General features: G+C 43.4%; 1 protein-coding gene across 1 annotated transcript in view; it reads left to right on the top strand.

The window, feature by feature from the left end:
- Positions 1–23,711, top strand: part of USH2A (usherin) — a 684,687-nt gene that overhangs the window by 128,574 nt on the left and 532,402 nt on the right. Inside the window, exons 14-17 of the mRNA XM_077339259.1 lie at positions 10,266–10,907; positions 12,438–12,624; positions 14,896–15,059; positions 22,776–22,934. Coding sequence (XP_077195374.1) covers positions 10,266–10,907; positions 12,438–12,624; positions 14,896–15,059; positions 22,776–22,934 — 1,152 coding nt within the window. The remainder of the gene's footprint in view (positions 1–10,265; positions 10,908–12,437; positions 12,625–14,895; positions 15,060–22,775; positions 22,935–23,711) is intronic.

Below are 23,711 nucleotides of genomic sequence, written 5' to 3'. Positions count from 1 at the left end.
ACTGCAGCAATAATGTGCCTGTCAGACATCCAGATTGCGCTCCTGTTCTCTGGAGTTGTTCACTGTTCTGAACATTTTAAAGTACTCTTCCATCTTTCAATCCTCACCCATGCTCATTAATATAGAAATGAGAAAGTTAGAGGTTCAGGAGATGCTCCTTTTCAAACATCAAGGCAGGGTCCATGAGCACTCTAACTCTTCACCCAACCCAACCTGAAAAAGCCAGCATCACTCCATTTAGGCTAAATAAATTCATTCCCTCTGGAATGCCAGCTTCAACTATTGGCTACTCTGGTCCATGCTTCTGTAACCTCAAAGCTGGATTACTGCAATGTTCTCTATGTGGGGCTGCCCTTGAAAACAACCTGGAAACTACAACATGTTCAGAATGTGGCAACTCAATTGTTGACAATAGTTAGCTACCAAGAACATATGTTGCACATTTTGAAACAACTACACTGGTTGCCAATCTATTTTTTATTTGAGTTAATGTTGCTGGTTATAACCTTTAAAGCCTTTCATGACCATTTCCTTCCAAATGTCCCTGTGTACCAACAACAGTCATCAGCTGGCCATTTAGGGTGGCTCATCTGGCATCACCCATCCTTTTCCACTGTGGCTCCACCGCTGCAAAATAGGGTCCTGAAGAAGTGAGGGAAGTCTCCTCCATGGAGAGTTTTAGGACATGTTGCAAGGCATGCCTGTTTACCAAGGCTTTTGAGTTTAAATGGCAAGCATCATTTAAGAAGGTAGGGATAATATCTTTTGTTACTAGTTGTGGAGTTCCACAGGGCCTGGATCAGTGGTCCCCAACCTGCGGGCCGCGGCCCGGCGCCGGGCCGCAAAGGCCAAGGGGCCGGGCCGCGGCTCCCTCTCCCCGCCCCCCCCCCGCAGTAAAAACCCCCCGCAGTAAAAAACCCGGGAAGCTACTTACTGCGGGAGGGCGGGGAGAGGGAATCAGGGCCGGCTGCGCCCGTGCAGGCCGCGCCCGCGCGGTCCGCGGGTGCGGCCCGATCCACGGGCGCGGCTTGCGGGCGCGGCCGGGCGCGGCTCACGGGCGCGGCCCGATCCGCGGGTGCGGCTCGCGGGCGCGGCCCGATCCGCGGGTGCGGCCCACGGGCGCGGCTCGCGGGCGCGGCCCGATCCGTGGGCGCGGCCCGCGGGCGCGGCCGGGCGCGGCCCAAAGCGTGGGCGTGGCCCAAAGCGTGGGCGTGGCCGCGGGCCCTGCGGGCGCGGCCCGATGCCCTGCCGGTCCCCAGCCTAATAAAGGTTGGGGACCACTGGCCTGGATAACAGAGCTCTTCCACCAAGCTGGTTGGGGCCAGTGACTTAATGACATTAATATCTAAGCAACCCCCCCTAAGCAAACAGCACCTCCCTAGAGAGACATCCAGTTGGGAGGTTTATGGGCAGTGAATCTGGAGACTGCTATGTCTATGACTGAAATGCTGCTGATTACTTATGTTTTTACTGTGAGTATTGTTATTGTTCTGTTGGTTCTAATCTGCTGTTAATTTTAATTGTATGTAAACTTCCCTGAGCCATATGGGAGGTGGTATAGAAATTTAATAAGCTATTATTATTATTATTATTATTATTATTATTATTATTATTATTATTATTATTATTATTCCGAACTGCTTTTAACAAAGAGGGGAGAGGGGAATAAGTGTTTTGATAACTAAATAAGAGTCTAATTTGTAATCCAGTCAAATACAGTAGCACTACCATAATCATGAACATTGCTATCTTTGATTGAGGAAATTTGTGACAGTATGAATTGGCTGTGAACAATATTAGTTTAAAAGGCGACTTTATGAAGTATTTTATAATTGTTCTAGAGGAGAAAATATTCCATAAATTATGTTTCTGTTCCTTTGCCCCCTGCCATCCATTTCCATTTGTTCCCCTTCATTTCAGAACCCAGAAAAATACGAGTTTGCACAGTAAAAAAAATGTGTGAAGATAGAACTTACGCAGGCATTCCAGCTCCCCCCCCCACCCCCAATAATTGTTTCATACAAAAAGGTAGTTCATCTTTGGACTTCTGTTCCACTTTGGAACTGGCCAACTGCAGAGAAGAATTTCCTAGTTTAGACCACTAGAGATTTGCCCCTCCCCCATAGCACATGAAACAGTGTTTTCCTATCAAAACTGCCACATCTGAGGAGAGGGGAGGGCCTTTCCCCTCAGTTCTCTGTTCACTGCATTGAGAGATTTCCTTTTAGTGTCTCCTTTGGATTTCTTTTCTCATTGCAACTCTTCATTGGTTTCGGATAAAATAAAAGGTGTTAAAACCTTTCAAGAAGGACGTAGATAAAATTGAAAGGGTACAGAGGAGAGCAACGAGAATGATCTGGGGCCAAGGGACCAAGCCCTATGAAGATAGGTTGAGGGACTTGGGAATGTTCAGCCTGGAGAAAAGGAGGTTGAGAGGGGACATGATAGCCCTCTTTAAGTATTTGAAAGGTTGTCATTTGGAGGAGGGCAGGATGTTGTTCCCATTGGCTACAGAGGAAAGGACACACAGTAATGGATTTAAACTTCAAGTACAACGATATAGGCTAGATATCAGGAAAAAAAATTTCACAGTCAGAGTAGTTCCTGCCTAAGGAGGTGGTGAGCTCCCCCTCACTGGCAGTCTTCAAGCAAAGGCTGGATACACACTTTCCTTGGATGCTTTAGGATGGTTAGGGCTGCTCCTGCGTTGAGCAGGGGGTTGGACTAGATGGCCTGTATGGCCCCTTCCAACTCTATGATTCTATGATTCTAAGGTGACCAGATTGTCCCACTTTTGGAGGGACATCTGGGGGCACCTAGCAAATTATACTTATGTTGAAATTTAAAAATATATATTACAATACTATTTTTGCATTCTATGCTGCTCTCCACCATGGTGGGGGTGGGGGGATGCCCCTGTCAGCTCCACAGAGCCCCAAAGCTGGCAGGGGCGAGAAGCATCCCTGTGGGAATGGCATAGGTCAGTGAAGGAACTGGGCCCAAAAGCTCAAAAGCTCGGCTCCTCCGATTATGCATTGGGTTAGCCCAACCTAACCCTCGCCTGTTAGGTAAACGCAAGTATACGGAAGAATCTGTGTTTCCTTAACACGGGTCTTCTGAGGGCCTGGGCTGGGATGGTAGTGATGTCGAGCCTAATCGGGGATTTTCCCGGAGCCCTGTCGTCACCATCTTGGGCGATTTGGCTGGTGCATAATCAGTTATAGTGATCCCATTCATCAGTTCCAGTTGTCTCTCATAGGAGATCATGTTCTTTGTTCTCATGTTCTGCCAGAAGCATATGGGAAATAGGAGCACCCTGTGTAGATTCTCTTTAAAAAAATTTTTTGATTGAAGCGGTAGTTTTGTATCCCAGTCTCAGATTTCTTCCTAAAGTAATATCAAGGCGTTACTTGACCAGTGTTTTTTCCATCCTCACCAGGTGTTAACTTCATTATTTAACTAGGGGCCAAGGGCATTGCATTCAGGAATACAACAGGCTCTAGATTGGGAGGGTGGGGTGGAAGAACTCTGTAGATGGCCTCGCCCTCTCCCCAGGAAAGACTGCAGAATGGAAGGAAACTCACCAGCAGGGGCAGCTCTCATGCAGCAGAGAAGTGCAGCCTCTGAGTCTTGGAGGGAACTGGGTGGGGGAAGAAGAAGAAGAAGAAGAAGAAGAGTTGGTTCTTATATGCCGCTTTTCCCTACCCGAAGGAGGCTCAAAGCGGCTTACATTCGCCTTCCCATTCCTCTCCCCACAACAGACACCCTGTGAGGTAGGTGAGGCTGAGAGAGCCCTGATATCACTGCCCGGTCAGAACAGTTTAATCAGTGCTGTGACTAGCCCAAGGTCACCCAGCGGGCTGCATGTGGGGGAGCGCAGAATCGAACCTGGAATGCCAGATTAGAAGTCCGCACTCCTAACCACTACACCAAACTGGCTCTCAGGGAAGAGCAGGGAGTAATCAGGGCTGGGGGACAGAAGACGATTGGCTGTCCGCTGTACAGACAGGCAAGCCAGTTGGAGCAGGAGGCACTCAGGGGTGGGATAGCTGCCCTAAGTGGGTATTAAGCGCTGCGTGGACTTATGTCATGAGACACACTCCTCCTCCAAGGCCTTACCAGAAATATATTATGTGGATCAGATTTAGAACGAATACATTCATTTCAGAAAGATTCACATCTTTTAGTTTGCAATTCAGATCTCAGTAAATGTAAATTTACTTCTGCTTAAACATCGTTGTTAGGTGTGAAGTCGTGTCCGACCCATCACGACCCCATGGACAATGATCCTCCAGGCCTTCCTGTCCTCCACCATTCCCCGGAGTCCATTTAAACATTATGAAGATGTATTACTGTCATTGGACATCTGCAGAGTGGCCACTGGGTCTTTTGCCACACTTGTATATACCGTTATTCTGTGGATGCTAGTTTGTGAAAGGAGTGAGCAATGGGAGAGGCCGTACTGCATGCTTTGCTACAATGTAGCCCTCACTATCACCTACTTGAATCAAAGAATCATAGAATAATAGAGTTGGAAGGGTCAACTAGTCCAACCCCCTGCACTACGCAGAACACTCAAATCCCTATCGCTCATCTACTGTAACCTGCCGCCCCTTTGCCTTCACAGAATCAGCCTCTCCGTCAGATGGCTATCCAGCCTCTGCTTAAAAATGTCCAAAGATAGATAATCCACCACCTCCCGAGGAAGCCTGTTCCACTGAGAAACCGCTCAAACTGTCAGGAATTTCTTTTGAATTAATTTCATCCCATTGGTTCTGATCTGTCCCTCCAGGGCAAGAGAAAACAACTCTGCTCCATCCTCTATATCAGTGATCCACAACCCCTGATCCGCGGCCCGGTGCCGGGCCGTGGCGGCCTCAGCACTGGGCTGCGGCTCCCTCTTCCCGCCTCCCCCCCACAGCGAGAAGCTCACCAGGCTGCGAGCAAATCGGCCGCCGAAGCGGTCGATCAGCTTGCGGCCCGGCAAGCTTCTTGCTTTGGGAGGGGGCAGGAACAGAAGGGGCGGGGAGAGGGAGCCGTGGCCGCCAGCATGCCGGCGGCGCAAACGCGCACGCACAGATGCGCAGCAAGTCTGCGCGTGTGCGTTTACACCGGGGCTGCCGCGCACGCGCGGGGCCCTGGATCGCCCTCTCCCCGCACCCCGGCGCAGCGGTCCGCAGCCTAAGAAAGGTTGCGGACCACTGCTCTATATGGCAGCCTTTTAAATACTTGAAGAGTAGCTTGTTACACTTCCAAAGTAGGACTAAAGAGAAAACCAAAGTTGAAAGCAGGATTGCACTTGCCTATAACTGTGTCTTCTGTGCAAACACACATTATGCCCCCTGCAGGGCTCTGTGCTCTGCGAGTGAGAATCTTCTGGTTGTTCCCGGCCCTAGGGAAGCACGCCTAGCCTCGACCAGGGCCAGAGCCTTTTTGGTCCTGGCCCCCACCTGGTGGAATGAGCTCCCGGGTGAGCTGCGGGCCCTGCGGGACCCCTTAACGTTCCGCAGGGCCTGCAAGACGGTGCTCTTCCGCCAGGTCTATGGTTGAGGCTGGGGCTGCTGGGGTACATCGACTGCTCTCCCCCGGGCTTCTTGAACATCGTTGACCTCCTTCTCCTCCACCTCCCCTTTTTTTAGGAATGGGGGTAGGAAGGGGATCTTATTATTGTACTGCCATGTTGTGACATTTTAAAGTCTTTTAATGGGAGTTTTAATGGGTTTTTTAAGACATTGTAACCCACCGCGAGCCATCTGGGAGTGGCGGGGAATAAATCGAAATAATAATAATAATAATAATAATAATAATAATAATAATAATAATAATAATAATAATAATAATAATAATTTTCTCTTTCCTGTCCTACTGTGAGCTCTCTTTCTGGAACTTCCAGCATTTCACAATAAATAGTAGCTGTTGAATAAGTACGGCTGGCGATTGACACTGCAGCAAGGTGGGCCGAGCAAGGCACAACTGCAGCTTAGGCCTGTTGGCATCTGTGCACACCTGTTTGTGTGCAGAGCTGTGGAGTTAACGACAGGGCTCTCAAGTGCCTATTAAAGGCACTATGTGTAGGACCCTGGCCTCTCTGCTGCTGAGTTGCCACCAGAACAGCTTCCCCCTCACCCATCCTGTTGTTAATGATGGGAATTATTATCTGTAGGGTTTTTGTCACAATCCAGTGTAAATGGACATGGGGAAGAGCCTTTGGTCCAGGCCTTTGGTCAGTTTGTGCACTGCAACCCTGAGTATGGGTGGGGGTCTCAATGAGAGAGTGGTTCATAATGAGTGTGGCCTTACCTGGCTTGGAAGGCCAGGGCTTGGAGCCAGGTGAATGTGGTGGTCAAATGCGGTGGGAATCTGTTGATCATTATACAGTCCGTCTCCCCTCGGAAAGGGACTCCAGAGACAAAGGACCTACTCTCCTGGCTGGGAAGGTGGCAGGCCTAGGGTGCCTCTGGAGCCCTGAGCAACAGCTGGATGGCTGCGATGGTGGGCTCTTTCCCCATATCAGGCCAACTCTCCTACTGGAGGTGTTGGCAACAAATAAAGTTGTGGCCTTGTTATAGCCAAAAAACTGAGTAATGTCTTGATTGGCCCTATACCATCCAGCCTGTCAGCTAATGGAAGGGGATACATCTCCCTCATAGCGCATGAAGCTTTCAGCAAGGAAACACCACCTTACTTCCTGTGGGGGAGGGGCACCCTTCTAGTGCTCTAAAGCAATGGTCCCCAGCCGGTCAACGCTTGACAATTTTACTGAGGCCCGGGGGGGGGGTAGTCTTTTGTTGAGGGACGTCACCGCTGCCTGAGTCCCTGCTACACTTGCTTTCCCGTGGGCGCCCCTGACTTCCTGCCACCCGCTGGGGGGTGCTGCCGGCAGCAGCTGGGCAGTGCCATGCCGAGGGGGAGCCCCAGCCGGAGAGCACCAAAGGTGAGCCAGCAGCAGGGTGGCAGGGCAGCCCCCAAGGCAGCAGCCAGGGAGGAGGACAAGGAGGAGCCACGGCCCAGTACTGACTGATCCACGGACCGGGACTGGTCTCTGGACTGGGGGTTGGGGTCAGCTGCTCTAGACCTAGACAATTTGTGTCTGTGGTTGGCCTGCACATGCACTGTCCCAATGTGTGCCTGCACAGAAGACACTCAATGATCAAAATTACAGGTAAATGCAACCCTGTTTTTTTTTCAAATTAGAACTTTTGAACAGGAAGGGGAAGCTTCATCCTTTATTTTTGCAGATGTTCCCTCTTGTCTGCACTTGTCACAAGGACAGGGGGTGCTAGTGTTTATGATTGAACAGGATAAATGTATTGTTTTGATATGTACTCAGTAGATGCATAAATATATGTATTGACTTAAAAAAAACTACTGGATTTACAAGAACCTTAGAGTCTGTTGTCACTGCATCTGTTTAAACAAGCTTGATAACAGAAAATGTAACTAAGTACTGCAATGTTATGGAGCATGAGCTGTTAGAGTTAGCACAACTGTTAAATCTTACTAATGATCCTATCACCAGTAAAATACATTAGCACCAATAATTTTATTAAAGTAGGTCATTCATCTAGAATAAAAAAGGGAGAAGAATGTGAATTAAATGCCAAGTGTGCTAACTCCCCGGTACTTGTTAACATTGAGTGTGATGCCCTGTAGGCCTTTCTCAGTATCGTTAGGAATAGATTACCTGTCAGGAATATGTATGGCATATTCAAATAAGCACTGCACATATTTTTAAAACTGATATGATATGAATCCATGTAGACCAATTTTAATAGTTCAAAATGAGTCATAATTCTTGTTAACAATACAGTTATTTTTAAAATTTGCGGCAATAGTAGTCCTTTTTTATTTTCCTTATTGAAATTAAATGATATGCCTTAGGTGAGCCATTCATCACTGCTAAAGGAACTTGCCTTCTGTTGGAGTTCTCTAGCTTTTATCCATATATAATGCATTTCCCACCATTTTAGGGATTTTTAAAAACCCCTTCATGGGAAACTACATTTATTTTTTTCTTTGCTTATATAACTAATAAAAATCCAACTATATTAGTTCAGTGTTGGATTTTTATTTTATTTACTGTATGGTACAGAAAAGTGAAGGCACAGTAATGAGAATTTTAGGTTGATCATTAAAAAAAATGAGGAACACAAACAAGTTAGCTGTTGTCAAAGTAATATTCTAGTTTTGTTTCCTAGGTCACATCATTTACAGATTAAAAAATACAGATGCAAGGCCTGAGGGAAATTTAAAATTGGGACTCTCCCCCCAAAAAACAACTCTTGTTGTTGTGCTCAAAGCAGCATAAAGTCATGACTTTGAGCAGAAGGCCCATGGATGCACAGATTGATGCATTAAGGAAACAGTTTGGGTTTTAAAATGTTAACTGAGTAATGCATTTACACAAAAACATTGCTTTATTTTGGATCTTACCATAAATCAATTTATGTATTTAGTAAAAGATACCAATAACCACTGGTATATTTTAACTTTGTTAAAATTTTAAAATAAATAAATGGTTTTTTCAAATTTTATCTGTGTTTTAATGTAGTATTGACTCTTCTTGTGATCTGCCCTGAGCCGCCAGGGAAAGGTTGAATACAAGTGTTCAATTCAATTTAGTTAAAGGGCTTACACCCCACCTCTCAGCTGTGTTTTTGAAGAAGGCTAGCAAAATTGAAAACCAGTATACAATAATTTGAGCATTAAGGCCATGAGCACTTAACCTCATTTAGTGATTCACTAGATTAATTTGAACCAAACATTTTTTCTTTGTTATTCAAAGTTTTAAAAATGAACTTTCCACCTCTGTTGAATGCCAATATTTACTAACATCTGTTGGTATCTAAATAAGGCCCTGCAGCATTAAGCATTACAGAATTTCCCTTACTCTTGGCCATTCTCATTGAATCAATGCAGAAACCTTCAGTATTTGTTTATGAATATTTGATATTGATTAATAACTATGACATGCATTCTCAAAAATGAATAGAATAAGGAGCTCGATCACCATGTTCACCAAAGCAATGAGATATGGCCCTAAATTGTTTTTGTGGATCTTAATCTGTAATTTGAGCAAAAAGTTATGTTGAGGACAAACTGGGTATCACAGTGACTTTTTAGTAAAGAACTAAGTAAAGAGTCTAATTGTTGGTACTGTGACATACAAAACTCATATGTTAAATATGGTTTGGGATTTTCCAGTTACCTGGACTTTCGGGAAGAAGTAATTGTATCTATTTTGTATTAGAGTATTTATTGATCTTTGATGATGCATATGTACTTTTAAATTATTTGCCTGTGTCCTGGAAACTAACTGTTGGTCAGTGAAGATGGCTTCTGAAGATGGCTTCTCAGGGCCCTTACTCTTGCTAAAAGATTGCTGTTACAATAATGAAACAATAAGTGGCTACCTCTAGTTATTCAAAGACTGGCACCTTACAACTTTATCAATATTTGCACATGTAGCAGGTAAAAGACAATTGTCCTGAACATACTTTTAGACTTGCTACTATTTTGCTATATTTTGTTTTTGTGTCTTTCTGTTTTCGGTAATTAAAAATTGAACATTTCACATTGACCAGTAAAATGAAATTTTAGGAGCAATGTGATTGAACAATGCCCTGACAGTTGTGAAGCTGAATAGCCTGTTTACTATATCTTCCTGTACAGCTGACATCAACAGATCTTAGGGGTTTAGTGAAGTGAACTGAAGGAAACTTGGTGTATTAGATGGAGAATAGAGCACACACTGTGTGAGTTGTGTTCAATTGTATAAAAATACTGTTTTAGACCATTCAGGGCAGATGTAAAGATTACTGAGATAATATATATGAAGCACGTGGAAGTACTGTATTAATTCTATTGCTATCCATGAATATTTCTGTAATTTAGTTTTGTTTATTTCTGTATTATAATCTAAAGAAAGCCAAATGGGTTGGAAATTTAAAAAGGAAGTTTCCTTTTTGGCTGGTTGTTTTCTAATCCAGGTTTTGTTGATGCATTTGGCTTGGGGGTTGCTTATCTGAATCACCAGGAGCTGCGTATTCCTCAGGTATCTTCCTCTTATCCTTCAACTTGTGGTGAGATGTCAATTGGGTTGCATAGGCTGATGTTTGGGAATGAGCTGTTTTGCAGCAGGGTTCAGCTAGAGTTCAAATGCAGAAGCTTTCAGTTCTACTCTGGTTGAAACTTTGCAATGTGAGGCCCTTGTTTCATAGGTCCCTTTCCATCTTAATTTATAGGAACATCAATTCTCTTTTCAGGTCTCCAGTGTGATCAGTGCAGCTTTGGGTACAAACTCCTCCAAAGGGTTAACAAAGACGGATGTGAACCTTGCATCTGCCATGTCCATGGCTCGATGAGTGAGTTCTGTAGCACTTTGACTGGCCAATGTAACTGCAAAGAAAATGTCAAAGGACTTCATTGTGATACCTGCATGGATAACTTTTATGGGCTGGATGCTTCTGGATGTAAGCCTTGTAATTGTCATGAAGGGGGATCTGTTGCTGGCACTGTGTGTGATCCTCAGACAGGACAGTGTACCTGTAAACCTAACTTTGGGCAAAGGCAGTGCGACAACTGCCTAGATGAGCAGTATAGGGTGGAGCAAAATGATTCTTTTGTCTGCTTGCCCTGTAACTGCGATAAGGCTGGAACCATAAATGGTTCGTTGCTGTGTGAGAAATCAACTGGACAGTGCCTGTGCAAAACTGGTTTCACAGGCTTTCAGTGTGACCAGTGCATGCCTCAGATGTACAAATTCACTAGTGGAGACCTTCTTGGATGTGAGATTTGTGACTGTGATCCTGTAGGCACATTGCCGGGAACGAATTGTGACCAAATCAATGGACAATGTGTTTGCTCACCTTACCATCATGGAAGACAGTGTAGTAAGTGTAAACCAGGTAAGGGAATGATAGTAAAATATTTCTGTTAATGGTCCATTGATTCCATGATTCCTTTCCCCTCCCCTCTGGTGTGAAAGTGATTTCACTGTAGTAAAAAAAAGAAAAAAGGATTTTTAAAGTACTGTGAGCTGAATTCTGTCACTCTAGAGGCTAATGTGATTAGACTTCAGAAGCCTGAATATAGTTAGTCTGCATGCACTAAAGTCTAATTTTACAAAGTTTAAAGTAAGACATTTATTTTGAAATGAATGTATTATATATTGTACAATAAAAAAGGACACTTAGAACTCTGCTGTATTGCAGAGATTTGGAGAGATGTTAAAAATGATGCTTAATGTCCTTTAAGTTTTTTTAAATTTAAGAATGATTTTTATAATAAATATGGCATCCCCCTCTAGTTTCTTCCCTAGTGTTATCTGACCCTGACTTGCTGGCCCTTGGTAGGAGGCACTTAATCAGAGACCAGGCTAGGATAGGTGGAGAAATGATTCCAGGAGTTTCTGGGCCAGTGGGCTACTTTTGTCCTTGAAAAGGAACTGCAAAGATTGATGCTACTCTCTTGTGCTTCTAAAAATGTACCATTGACAGTAGAAACTGAAAAGAATGGCATTGCTTACGTTTGCTAGATTATTTCCATTTGCCCTTTTCTGCAATCCCACTTTGGCTTTAGGTGGAGTAGGATTCCCCCTCCCCAGATTGTGTAAAGAGTCACTTAAAATTCCCTCCCCTTAAAGGTTCCAGGAAATGAGGGTAAACTCATAAGCTAATACATACCTTATTATTGTAAGTTCATTGTAAGTTTGAATTTTAATTGATCAAATGGGGAGGAGTAATTTTTCTATTTTTGGAAATTGGCGTTATGTTCCCTGAGTGTTCTGTGCTAATTGGGTGGGAGATTAAAGCAAAAAGTTACATGTAGTAAAAAGGTAAAGGTAAAGGTATCCCCTGTGCAAGCACCGAGTCATGTCTGACCCTTGGGGTGACGCCCTCTAGCGTTTTCATGGCAGACTCAATACGGGGTGGTTTGCCAGTGCCTTCCCCAGTCATTACCGTTTACCCCCCAGCAAGCTGGGTACTCATTTTACCGACCTCGGAAGGATGGAAGGCTGAGTCAACCTTGAGCCGGCTGCTGGGATCGAACTCCCAACCTCATGGGCAGACAGTTCCAGACAGCATATCGCTGCCTTACCACTCTGCGCCACAAGAGGCTCATTACATGTAGATATGTAGCAAAACCCAAATTTCATGAAATTACAGTACATCACTATATCTAAGATTGTTTTAAATCATTTCTGTACATTCACTTGTAGACTTATTTCTGTTGGCACATTTTACATAATCCCAAATGAGCAAACTGACAGAAAGAGAAAGACATTTATCATATTAAATACAATATATGGGAAATAACTTCTTGAAATCTTTAAAGTTTGCCACCACTTATCCCATTTCTGTATGATGTCTATCCACAGTTCTGTTTTGTTTGCAGGCTTATGTTCACTGAATTTTTACACTTTCCCCCTTTATTAGGTTTTTATGTTTCTCTGCACAGTGTTAATGGCTGCCTTCCCTGTTCATGCCACACATCGGGTTCAGTAGATGTGGTCAATTGTGACAGTCTCACTGGCCAGTGCACTTGCCAAGATTCCTCTGTAGCAGGGAGGAGCTGTGATCACTGTAAAGCCCTGTATTATGGATTTGATTCTGAAACTGGGAGGTGAGACCCATTTTTGTGACTTTCTAGTTCTATTTCATAATTTGTACTTTTGTAAACTTAAAAGTATTTCCCTGATTGTTGTGCAAGTCATGGACAGCTCACATCCAAGATACAAAAGCTCACAAAGTTATGAGCTTGGAGCTTTTGGTTTTGTTTGTGCTGCATTACAGGAGCCTCTACTGTGGTGCACATTTCTCATGCACGAGGACCTTTTGCTCCTACAAAACCAGCATCTTTTTTTAAAACCAAAAGGCACCTAGTACTACAGGAAAGCACTATATAGTAGTGGACCATCACCACACCAGATAAAGGGGGATGCAAATGGAAGAAAGACTTAGACTCTAAAGGATGATATTTAAGGTGCTCAGAAGATCTGCTAAAGACTAGAGGTTCTTTTCTTGGGCTTCAGAAAAATATACCATACATGATCAAGGCCACAGGTCTGAGTATGCAATCCTCCAGGACCTTAAAGCAGGGGAACTGAATTTGACTGCGCAAACGTGAGAAAGTATAACAGCTAAAGTGAACTCAAGGTTGGGTCAAATCCCTTTGTATCTCTTTTTACAGCCCACCACAACAACCTATGGTGCTATAAGTAAAAAATTGGGAAAAGCCCAGGGCAGAAATATTACCAATTAAAACTGATGGCTGATTTTTACATCAGTTGTGCATAAATGATGTAAAAATGGGATAAGAACAACAAATGAAAATTGGAAAAGTAACTAATTCAAGCATGATGTGGGGGTGGAGTGGAATGTATGGGTGGTTCCAATGAAAAGGTTACCTTAATGATTTTATTTGTGACAGCTGATTTCTGAATGCAAGCCACCTTTTGCTTCGACTAGTAATTGATATCTTTGACCATCCTATAATGGCACTTGATTTTTTATTTGAATCTTCCATTATTGAATTTAAAGAATATTCTGCAGTTATGACAAATATTCTAAACATAACCTTTGCCTGAAAGGAAATTTGGATCCAGTTTTTTTGTAGATGGAAGAATTTAACACAATGTGTGTGTGTGTGGGGGGTCACCCTTTTCTCTTGATTATGAAAGTGAAAAGAGAGGCCGTATTATTGCTTCCAAGAGAGAATGTTTTTATTTATTCCCAAGGGGATATTACTCCATAAAACAAATTTGCAGCTTATTTTGCTTCCTTGGCTTTTATCAGTCTTTTAAAGGGTGTTGAGCTCAAGAGATCACACAGTAAGAGTTACTAAAGGCAGTCTTTAAGAAGGGAGACAGAGTTGCAATGTTCAAATGTTTGTGAACTGTTCCCCCCAATCATTTAACATGTTTAATATCTACTTCACTTAGGACAATAATTTTTTGGGGGGACAGTTGTTACTTTCCAATTACAGTGCAATAATTAAGCTGGAGATAAATAACAGTTTTCAGAGAGCTGAAATTGCAATATATTTGTGCAAATGGGGCATTCACAAGGAGTTGTACAGGGTATCTCATTTTCCCCGTCTCCCATTTCCCTTTTCCTTTCCCAGAAAATTCCAAGGTTTCTCCTCTTTTCTTGCCTCCTCTAACTAATACCACCATCCAACCTACTTTTGATATTCTTCAGTTATCCTTCCACCTGTATGCCTGGCAGCTCCTCCCTGGGAACATTCTGGCTATGATGCATTGTGCCAGCTGCAGGTCCAAGGCCAGTTGCACAGTGGGGAACATCCAAGGACTTGTCAAGGTGTCAGCTCCCAATTGAGAAATATTTTGAGATATTTGGGGTGGAGCCTGAGTAGGGCAGGGTTTGGGCAGTATAATGCCATATAGCCTACATTCGAAAGCAGCCATTTTCTCTAGGTGAACTGATCTCTGTCATCTGGAGATCAGTTGTAATTCCAGGAGATCCCCAGTCACCACTTGGAGGTTGGCAACCTTAAAGGAGCCTGTGAGGTTTCGAATCCCTTTTCTGCTGTAGGAGCTCAGTAAGTAATGTTGGGCCTGTCATTCTCTTGTAATCCAATCTATGTGTGGATTTGTGAAGGTAAATGTGTGGTTGTTGTGAAGGTAAAATGGAGGGAATAAGTATGATGTTAAGCTGTTTTGGATCTTTGGTCTTAAAAGCAGGGTATAAATATCTAAATAAATATTTTTAAAACCTTTAATGAGATTTTTGTTAACCTAAACCAGGACTGTGGTTTATTTATTCACAATGCATAATTATGTGATTCAAGAGAAACCAGTGAATTATGCCCTACTGTGTTTGACTGAAGTGTTGATGAGCTTTCATTACTTTCTTGATTTGTTTTTGTTTATAGATGTCAGCATTGTAATTGTCATCCTGCTGGAGCCATTAATGGGACTTGCCATCCCATTAACGGACAATGTGTGTGTAAACTATTTGTAACTGGCTCAAAATGTGACCACTGTGTTCCCAATGCTAGTAATTTGGATATCGACAATCTATTTGGCTGCAGTAAAAGTAAGTGTTGGCTTCTGAAACAGCGGGCTTATTTAGCGACTGTTAAACAATAACTAATGTTCATAGTAGATGTCATTCATCCTTCCATTTCTCAAATTTTCCCTCCTTCCTTTATTAACATTTTCTTATTTCTTAGACAGACTACATAATGTTTTATATCAAAGGTACAGCATAGGTTTTTGTTACAATGAAAGGAAGCCAATTACCAGCAGTGTTCCAGAGGCAGAGGCTATGGACATAGTTCATAATGATGAGGCTGGGATATGACTTTAGAGCAACTTCTTCCCTGTACACTGTCCTGATCTTCAAATATGACCAACAGTGCCTTGTTGGCAAACAACAGCATTTGTTCACTCAGTTCAGATTTTGAGAACATGATTCATAGTCTCCTTTATTAAATCATTCTTTTAGGTGATCTGTCAGAGTTATAGTTCTAAAGTATTGGGTTATCTTTTCTCTTTGTTATAGATAGATACTAGAGTGCAGGAATTAATTAAGTTCTAGATTTTTGAATTTATTCCATATGGTAGAAATGCTGGCCTCCCTGCTCACAAAATACCTGTTTATATCCTGGAGGCACAGGGCAGCTTACAACATCTATAATAAAAAAACATAATTGAATTAAAAGAATTAAACACCTAAAACATTTTAAATCCTAGGAAAATCATTTCTCTTTCAGTAGTGGTGGTGGGGAGAGGGGGTAAAGTGCTACAGTTTTATGACATACAGGTAACCTTTCAATATCTGAATATTTTGTGTGCTCATAGAGAGGATAGCTATTGGTGATATTTTGAGGATCTCAACCACTGGCCTGTAGGATTAGCTCTGCTTGCAGGCCCTGCAGAACTATGTTAAATTCTGCAGGATCCTGGGCAGAGTGTGTACTTACTTTGCTTATTCCATTGTCAATCCTGTTGAATTCAGATAGATTTGAACTCGGGTCTTCCTCTCCCCCCCATTTAAACAGGAAAGTGTTATGCATGTGGTTAGGGTAGTTCAGAACGGGGAGAGGAGCCAAGCCTCTCTTTTTTTGAAGTGAGGGGAGAGGAGCCCAGCAGGGAGCCTCTTTCTTTTCTTGGAGGGGGGGAGAGGATCGAAGAAGGCAGAAGAAAGAGGAAAAAATCCAAGACCGACAGAAGTTGAGAGAAATTAAGTGCTTCACCTTTAAGGCAAACTTGTCACATGGGCACCTTTGGCCAATCAAGGGGTCTCTACCACAGAGGAGAGCCCAGATTCAAAACAGCCTGCTTTCTCAATGTGATTCTTAAAATATTGAGCATTAAAAGCACTCTAAGATATTTCACAATAAAGGTAGGATCACTCCGGATCAATCCTTCTTGCTGCAGAAAGAAAATTTAAATCACCTAAAATCAAAACAGAAATCGCATTCTGTGTAGAGGGCAGGGACTGAATCGACCTGGGATTGGAATAAAAGATCCGTGCAGTTTACACCCTGAACTTGCCTGGAAGAGCATTCCACCGGGCTGGCTCTGATTGAGGCCAGTTTGTTTTCTCTGGGGCTAGGGATCTTGAGCAGGTTTTGTATGCATGCTCATAGGCTTCTCTGAGGGTCTTAGGGGAGGAGACAGTCTCACAGGTACGATAGTCCCAGAATGTTTAAAACTTTAAAAGTAAGAACCAAGACCTTGAACCTGATTCGGTCCTCAGTCTGGAGCCATTGCTGCTGGGAGAGCCCTGGTTGAATGTGCTCTATACCTCTGTATAGAAAGCTCTGTAGCTATATTGTGACTGTATGCTCAACAACTTAACCCAGGAATTGCAAATACAAAACCAGGTGGTAGTTGGTTGGGTGGGTTGGGTCCAGCATTTTTTTTTCAAAAGCAGTCTGACCACTGCTTCCTTCAACTTCTCCAGTAAAGTCCCTGCCTTCTCCAGTAAAGAGGAGCCTGCACCCTCTTGTCACTTGCTTTCACCAGCCAGGAGGGGCATGGGTCAAGAGGGCAAGTGGTTGAACGATCAGCTGTCAGATCTCTGTCTACATTGGTCAAGGAGAGAATGCTGAAGTGGTCCAAAACTGGACCTTGAGACAGTCAAGGGGCTTCCAGTTTACTAACTGCATCAACCTCAGTGTCCTGGCAGAGTGACAGGATTTTCTCTGTAGAAAAGCTTACAAATGCCTCACAGCTAATGGCCAATTGTGGTATTTCTGATGGTCCGCTAACTAGGGATGTTCAATTGGTTTGAATAATTTTGCTGGGTGGAGGCAAGCTCACAGCCTTGACTCTCCATTATACAGGAGCATTTGCCTCATTATATTCAAACATTAACAAAGATGGACTCATCGCCACTGACGAAAGCCAGACTGAAAACGGAAAACAAATGAATCTAGAGGCCGTTTTGGCAAAGTCAAAGTCTAAATAAATGACATAAGAGACTTTGTATCTTCCTGTACTTAATTAAGCCACTGGATAGATTCTGTCTCTCCTTTGTCTCATAAGTATAAGCATCTTATTAGATGTTCTTGAAGCTTCATTTATTTATTTAATTTTTATACCGCCCTTCCATACAGCTCTGGGCGGTATTTCCACCAAACTTACTCTAGTTAGAGAGGGTGTTGGGAAGTGATTTCATTAATAGCTTCATAGAATTGGTGTTGCCAGTCCCCTATCAGCTCATCGGCTGAGTTGCTGGGAGGTATCAGATCCATAGAGCCTACTGGAATCCTACTAGATCCATTAGTTTCCTTGAGTGAACATAAATCTGCTTTCCAGGGAGGGAGTGGGGTACTGATTTGAACACTTAGAGCAAAATGGTCCAGCCATAGGACTCTTGTGGCCAGCTTTGGATTCATTTGTATCCCCATCCCAAAGATTAAATCCAGGGTGTGGCCTGCTCAGTGTGTGGGACCAGTTACAAACTGAGAGAGTCCTAGTGTTGTCCAAGTTCTGTGAGGGGCTGGATTTCTCTGTGTGGATATTGAAATTCCCCAGGACCAATAGCCCATGGAACTGCAACGTCCAGTCAGCCACTGCCTCCAAGAAATTCAGCAGGATGTCTGCTGGTGTGTCAGGTGGACAGTATGACAAGCAGATGGACAAATTCTCTACTGCATCCCACACTAGGCCCACACAATTGATGCCTATGGAGAGTGCTCTAAAGGAGAAAGCCTCTTGGATGAGTATCACCACTCCCCCGGACCTTTTGTCTGAGATTGGTGGAGGATCAAGAAACCAGGCAGAGCAAGTTCTTTTAAGGTGATGGTCTCACCCTTTTATGTCCAATCTTGGTCAAGCATGCCAGGTCCACTTTATGATCTGAGAAAAAAATTCTGCGGAGTATGTATGTATGTATGTATGTATGTATGTATGTATGTATGTATGTATGTATGTATGTATGTATGTATTTATTTATTTATTTATTTATTTATTTATTTATTTATTTATCATACTTCTATACCGCCCTCCCCGGAGGCTCAGGGCGGTTTACATTATAACAGAGAACCATACATAAAACATTATACATTATACATTATACATTTACCGCCCTCACCGCAGGCTCAGGGTGGTTTACATAAAAAATCTAAACAATACATGAAACAATCCATAGCATATAAATAACTGTAACAATAGTATTAATAGATGTCTTGTTTATGGACCTAGAATTGCAGATCACTAATCTTGGTAAAAGGTTAGTTTTCCTACCTCTTCACCATCATATCGTGGGATGGGGTGAAAATTAGAAAGGGTGTGAGCATTTCCATATCTTGCACTCTTTTGTTTATAATATCTACCCCTATCACCCCTGCCTTGAGATCCCCAGCCCCGCCCAGACCTCCTTACTTACTGTTTCCATTCTAATACCCTCCTGTTATCCAATTTCACCTTTCACAGCTTCAGCTGTTGTAATAGACCCATATCAATAACACAAACAATACAGAGAGCCTTAATGGCTCCTGCTGACTTGCTTGAGCAATGGTATACTGATCTGCTCTTCTTGAAGAAACAAAAGAATCCCAGAGCATGTGCTTGGGTTTTTTCCACTGCAGCCTCAGAGTGACCATTAGGCAAAGTTTAGCAGCATTAACTTCACCAAATGATTTGCTGATTGCGATTCCAACACAAGGGCCTTTCCCTAATTGGCCTATAAGGCAGTTTGGGCTGGGAAATTAATTTGGTGCTAAACGTCTCAATTTATAGGCTTGGGGAGGGCTCCTTGGTCATAGAGTAGGGGATAGGGGCCAATACTTGACTGTTGCCAGTCACTGCTAACAGGCTAACCCTTTGGAAGCAGCAGGTCTTTACCACTCTCCCTCTCCTCAGTGGATGTTACAGCTGCAGATTAATCAGGGTCAATCATGGGGGATGATTTCCTTGAGGTAGTCATCCTTGATCATTGATGAGCAATGAGCCCTAAAAAATACAGCTGGATTCTACCAGCCAGGGCTCATGCCTCCACTCCTCTCTCCCCTCTCCATAGCAACAGCAGGGTGACAGGCCCCTGGGGGGATGGTGTGGCTGTCCGCTCACCTCCTTGATTATCAGCAACTGCTCCCCTATGGATCCTGATATAAGATGTCTCAATAAAATTGGTCTTACAGCTTGGACAGTTGCCTTGGGATGTATAGGTTTGTCCTGTTCAGTGTAATAGTAATTGGACACTGTCCTATTTGGCTATTTTAGGCTGTAGCTGTATGCCAGGGATAGTGAAAGCCCCCATGGTAACTTGCAGAAAAGTCAGGCAGCTAGCAGCTGGCAGTCAGCTTTGTTCTCGCTTCAAGGATTGGGGCTCTGCATTGGAAAGAGCCTACCAGATCATTTGCCTGGCAGCTGATGGATGTAGTAGACAACTGACCCCTCTGCCACCAAAAGGCAGTTTGCCCCCATGATGGGAGTCCCCCAAGAAATCAACAGCAGAGTCAGATTTGTGGTAAGGCATAGTAGCTGAATGAAGTGATGATGTCTTTGGTGTACTTTTTTCAACTCCTACAACATTTCTCTACAACATTTAATTTCCTTGCTTATCTTCACTTTCCTTCCTCCACACTTCCTCATTTTCTGGTTCAAACCTCTGAATGTTAGCATTGATGTAAAATGTGAGTGAGATAATAACTTGACATAATGGCAGCAAGATCTTAATTATTATTTGCACAGAACATTTGACAAAATATATGATGTAAAAAGAAGTAAAGCCTGCAGCATTCAGGAATGCCCTGGGCCCTAGGTAGGGGCTTGTGGGGGAAAGATTTAAAGGAAGTGGGCACAGAGAGGCATCTCTCCTGAAGTCAGTGGGAGGGGGGGTTAAAGAGCCTGGCATGGCCTCTCAGCACTGGGAGAGGTGGTGGCCAGCTCCTTTGCCTCAGTACCTCCCTGCAGGCTGCAGAGAGGCTTCTCTATGAACCTGGGGGGGGGAGTTGAAGAGTCAGGCAGCACTTCTCCCCATCCCCATCCCTGCCCCTGCAGTTGCACAGAGCTCTGCCTTTGAACCCTGGGGTGGGGGCTGAAAAAGCAAACCAGCATCACCTTTCCTTGATGCCATCCCTGCAGGGTGAAGAGATGCATGCCTCTGCACCCTGCGTGGGGAGGAGGGAGAGTCAACCAGCCTCTCTCCCAATTGGGAGAAGTGCTGGCCAGCTCCTTCCCCTGGAGCTGCCCTTGCAGGGTACAGAGATGGTTGTCTATGCACCCAGGGGTGGGGTAGGAGCTGAAAGAGCCAGTCAGCATCTCTCCCAATTGGCTCCCTGGCTCCGATGGCTCCCTTGGCTCCGATGCCGCCATCACAGAGTGCAGGGAGCTTTCTCCATGTGTTCTGCAGGGGCAGGGGACTTCTTCTGGTGCTCTGAACATTCAGAAGGCTCCTGGCAAGCAGGGCTCACTCTGGAGCCTTTCAAACATTCAGGACATCATCAGAAGTAAGAATCACAAATTATGTATGAAAATTTGTCTATTGATTTAAGTCATACTCTGTATCATTGTGCTTTGCTAAATGAAGTTATGTAAACATTGTAATGAACTGGATGAAAATGCATCATTGGAAACAACAACAACAACATCCTATTATATTTCAGACTTTGAATTAATCCACAAAGCGGAATAGAAGCTGTATTAGCAAGTATGATCATAGTTCCACTGGGGAAGGCAATGAGGGCGTAATTGTCTTCTTCTCCTTCTTCCATTGTTGCAGCACTGAACCAAGAGGCAAACAGGCCAATTCCATCCTCTTTTGCTTCTTCACTGCATCATGAGGTTATTAGTCTTCATAGGCCCCATCATCCCAGGGGATCCTAGACTCAATCTTTCTTGTGGGGGTTGTAGGGAAGAACAAACTATGGGAAAAGTCTGTGATCTTTGTGCTCATACATTCCTGTATCAAACCCATGTGTTCATTCTCCCATAGCCTAAGCTATATCAGGGGACCTTTGTGAAATAGAAAATGGTGCTATTAGGCATGGCAGTCTGAGCTCCCTTAAAAAAGGGCAAGCCTAAATTGATAGGTAGTTACGTAAGTTGGCTGATTGTCTCCTTTGGTGTCCAGAAACTGGAATAAAGCTTCCTTAGTATTTTTCCAGTAAAAATATTATTTTTCATATGGATATAAAGATGAGCCACATGTTTACAACCTGATAAAATTCTTCTCTAGAACACATTCTGCACACATTGGATAATATACTTTCAATGCACTTTAGTAGTCGACTTTCCTGGTCCATTCTGCACGACTTTCATATAGCACTAATATTACATTTTGGTTTTGCCACTAAAACTACGTTCCGCATGACGTCGTGAGCAATCTGCAACACTCCTGCAACACTAGTGCCAAAATCGCTTCGTTGTAGCGATTTCTGGGGAGTCCAGAAAAGTGGATTCACCCTCAGAAAATCGCTACACTTTTGCCAACAACCTGCAATACATGCAAAAAAGACATGTGCATTCTCAATGTAGCGGTTGCAACAAAGTCCCTCCCCCTGGCTCTCTCCTCCGAACTTCTGCCGAAGTGATCGCCATTTTTTTTCCTTGGAGCGGGGAAAGCAATGAACCAGCGAGGCTTGATTCACCCTGCGAGGGTTCTCCGGCTACAATCTCTCCACAGAATTGCTTTAAAGCTCTAAGTCTCCAAGCACAACACAGCCCCCAGTTTGCCAGTTCACTTTAATTTTGGCCAAAAATCACGCCCGTGCGGGGGGGGGATTTTTTTTCACTCGGGGGAGTGTGGTAATGATGACTCGCCAGCTCACACACCAGCTAGATGGGTCTCTCCATTGCAACAAATCAACACATATTCATTGCAACGTGTGTGTGTGTGTGTGTGTGTTTTTTAACTGTGCTTAAAGGGATAGGGGCTTTTCGGGAGCATGATAACAACCACCCATTGGCTGTTCCGTTTGATTGACGTCCAGGGGTGGGAACAAGCACAGAAAAAAATTGCTTCCTTTCTAGCAATTCCTGCGAGACTGGAAACCTGTGGGGAACAAATGAAATGCTACTGGATTCCACTACAAATGAAGGTATGCGGAATGCCAAGATTCCACTATTTAAAATAGCGTTTCCGCTTTGTGAAACCAATTGGAAACATTGGTCCTTGTGCAGAATGGCCACCTGTTTCGCATAGGAAAATCCAGCTGCAAAAGCACATTGAAAATGCATTATCCAGCATGTGTAGAATGATGTTAGTAGAGTAAATGTTTGCTTAAAGCATGGAATTAAGTTTACTGGTATCTCTATTGCTGACTTTGCTGCCAAAAATGTCATTATTTTATTCCAGCTCCTTCACAGCAGCCTCCACCAAAAGGACACGTTCTAAATTCTTCTGCCATCATAGTTTCTTGGAATCCCCCTGATTTTCCAAATTCTAACTGGTTAACTTACAATCTCTACAGAAATGGCAGTGAAATCTATACAGTGAAGGACCGTCATCCTTACAGTGAGTGCTTATGAAAACTACATGCATATATTTTACATTTAAAATACATGCTTGTATTCCTCATCTTTTTGTACAGTTACTTTTCTCACCTGGGCTACTATTTGCTTATCCAGGTGTTCTTCCATATACAAGCTAAAATAATATCTTGGGTCTCACTTTTCACAAACTACAAATCTTTCTAGACTTCTCAGTACATTTTTTCAGAGGGGGGCTATTTGGATGGAAAGGAGCCCTATTGGGATGGAAAGGTAGCTTAGAAATGTTATGAATAAAAATTTTCTCATTCATTTACCTGGATTCCAGCCCATTCAGGGTTTTAAAAGTTAAAGCTAATACTTTAAGTTGGGACTGGAAATAGAATAGCAGACAAGGCAGATATCATAGAACTGGCATACTGTGAAGCATGTGCTGAAGAGGTAAGAAGATTGTAATTATCCGCATGCCATTGTACAGAGTAATTCTTGTCAATTAGTGTTCTGATGCTGTTTCAAAGTAGTACTACCATAAATGAGCAGCTCCTGTTAAAGTATTAGTTCCCTACTGATTGTTTTATCACAGACATATGTAGACTGTTCAACAAATCATTATTTTCTAAAGTCACAACTGTTCTTTTTCTTTTAAAAAATTGCTTTTCTGACATTTTCTGACAATCATGATAATTAATGATGTGCAAATAATCTACTATTTGGCATTTGAACACTAAGAAAAATGTGCTAATGCTGTCAGATCCTTATGTTTATGACTGTATTCTCAGTATGTGTATAGCATCTATAATAC

Source organism: Paroedura picta, chromosome 1 (genome assembly GCF_049243985.1).
Source record: "Paroedura picta isolate Pp20150507F chromosome 1, Ppicta_v3.0, whole genome shotgun sequence".
Lineage (NCBI taxonomy): Eukaryota > Metazoa > Chordata > Lepidosauria > Squamata > Gekkonidae > Paroedura > Paroedura picta.
Note: the sequence above shows the minus strand (reverse complement) of the source record. Positions and strands in the feature narration are given on the sequence as shown.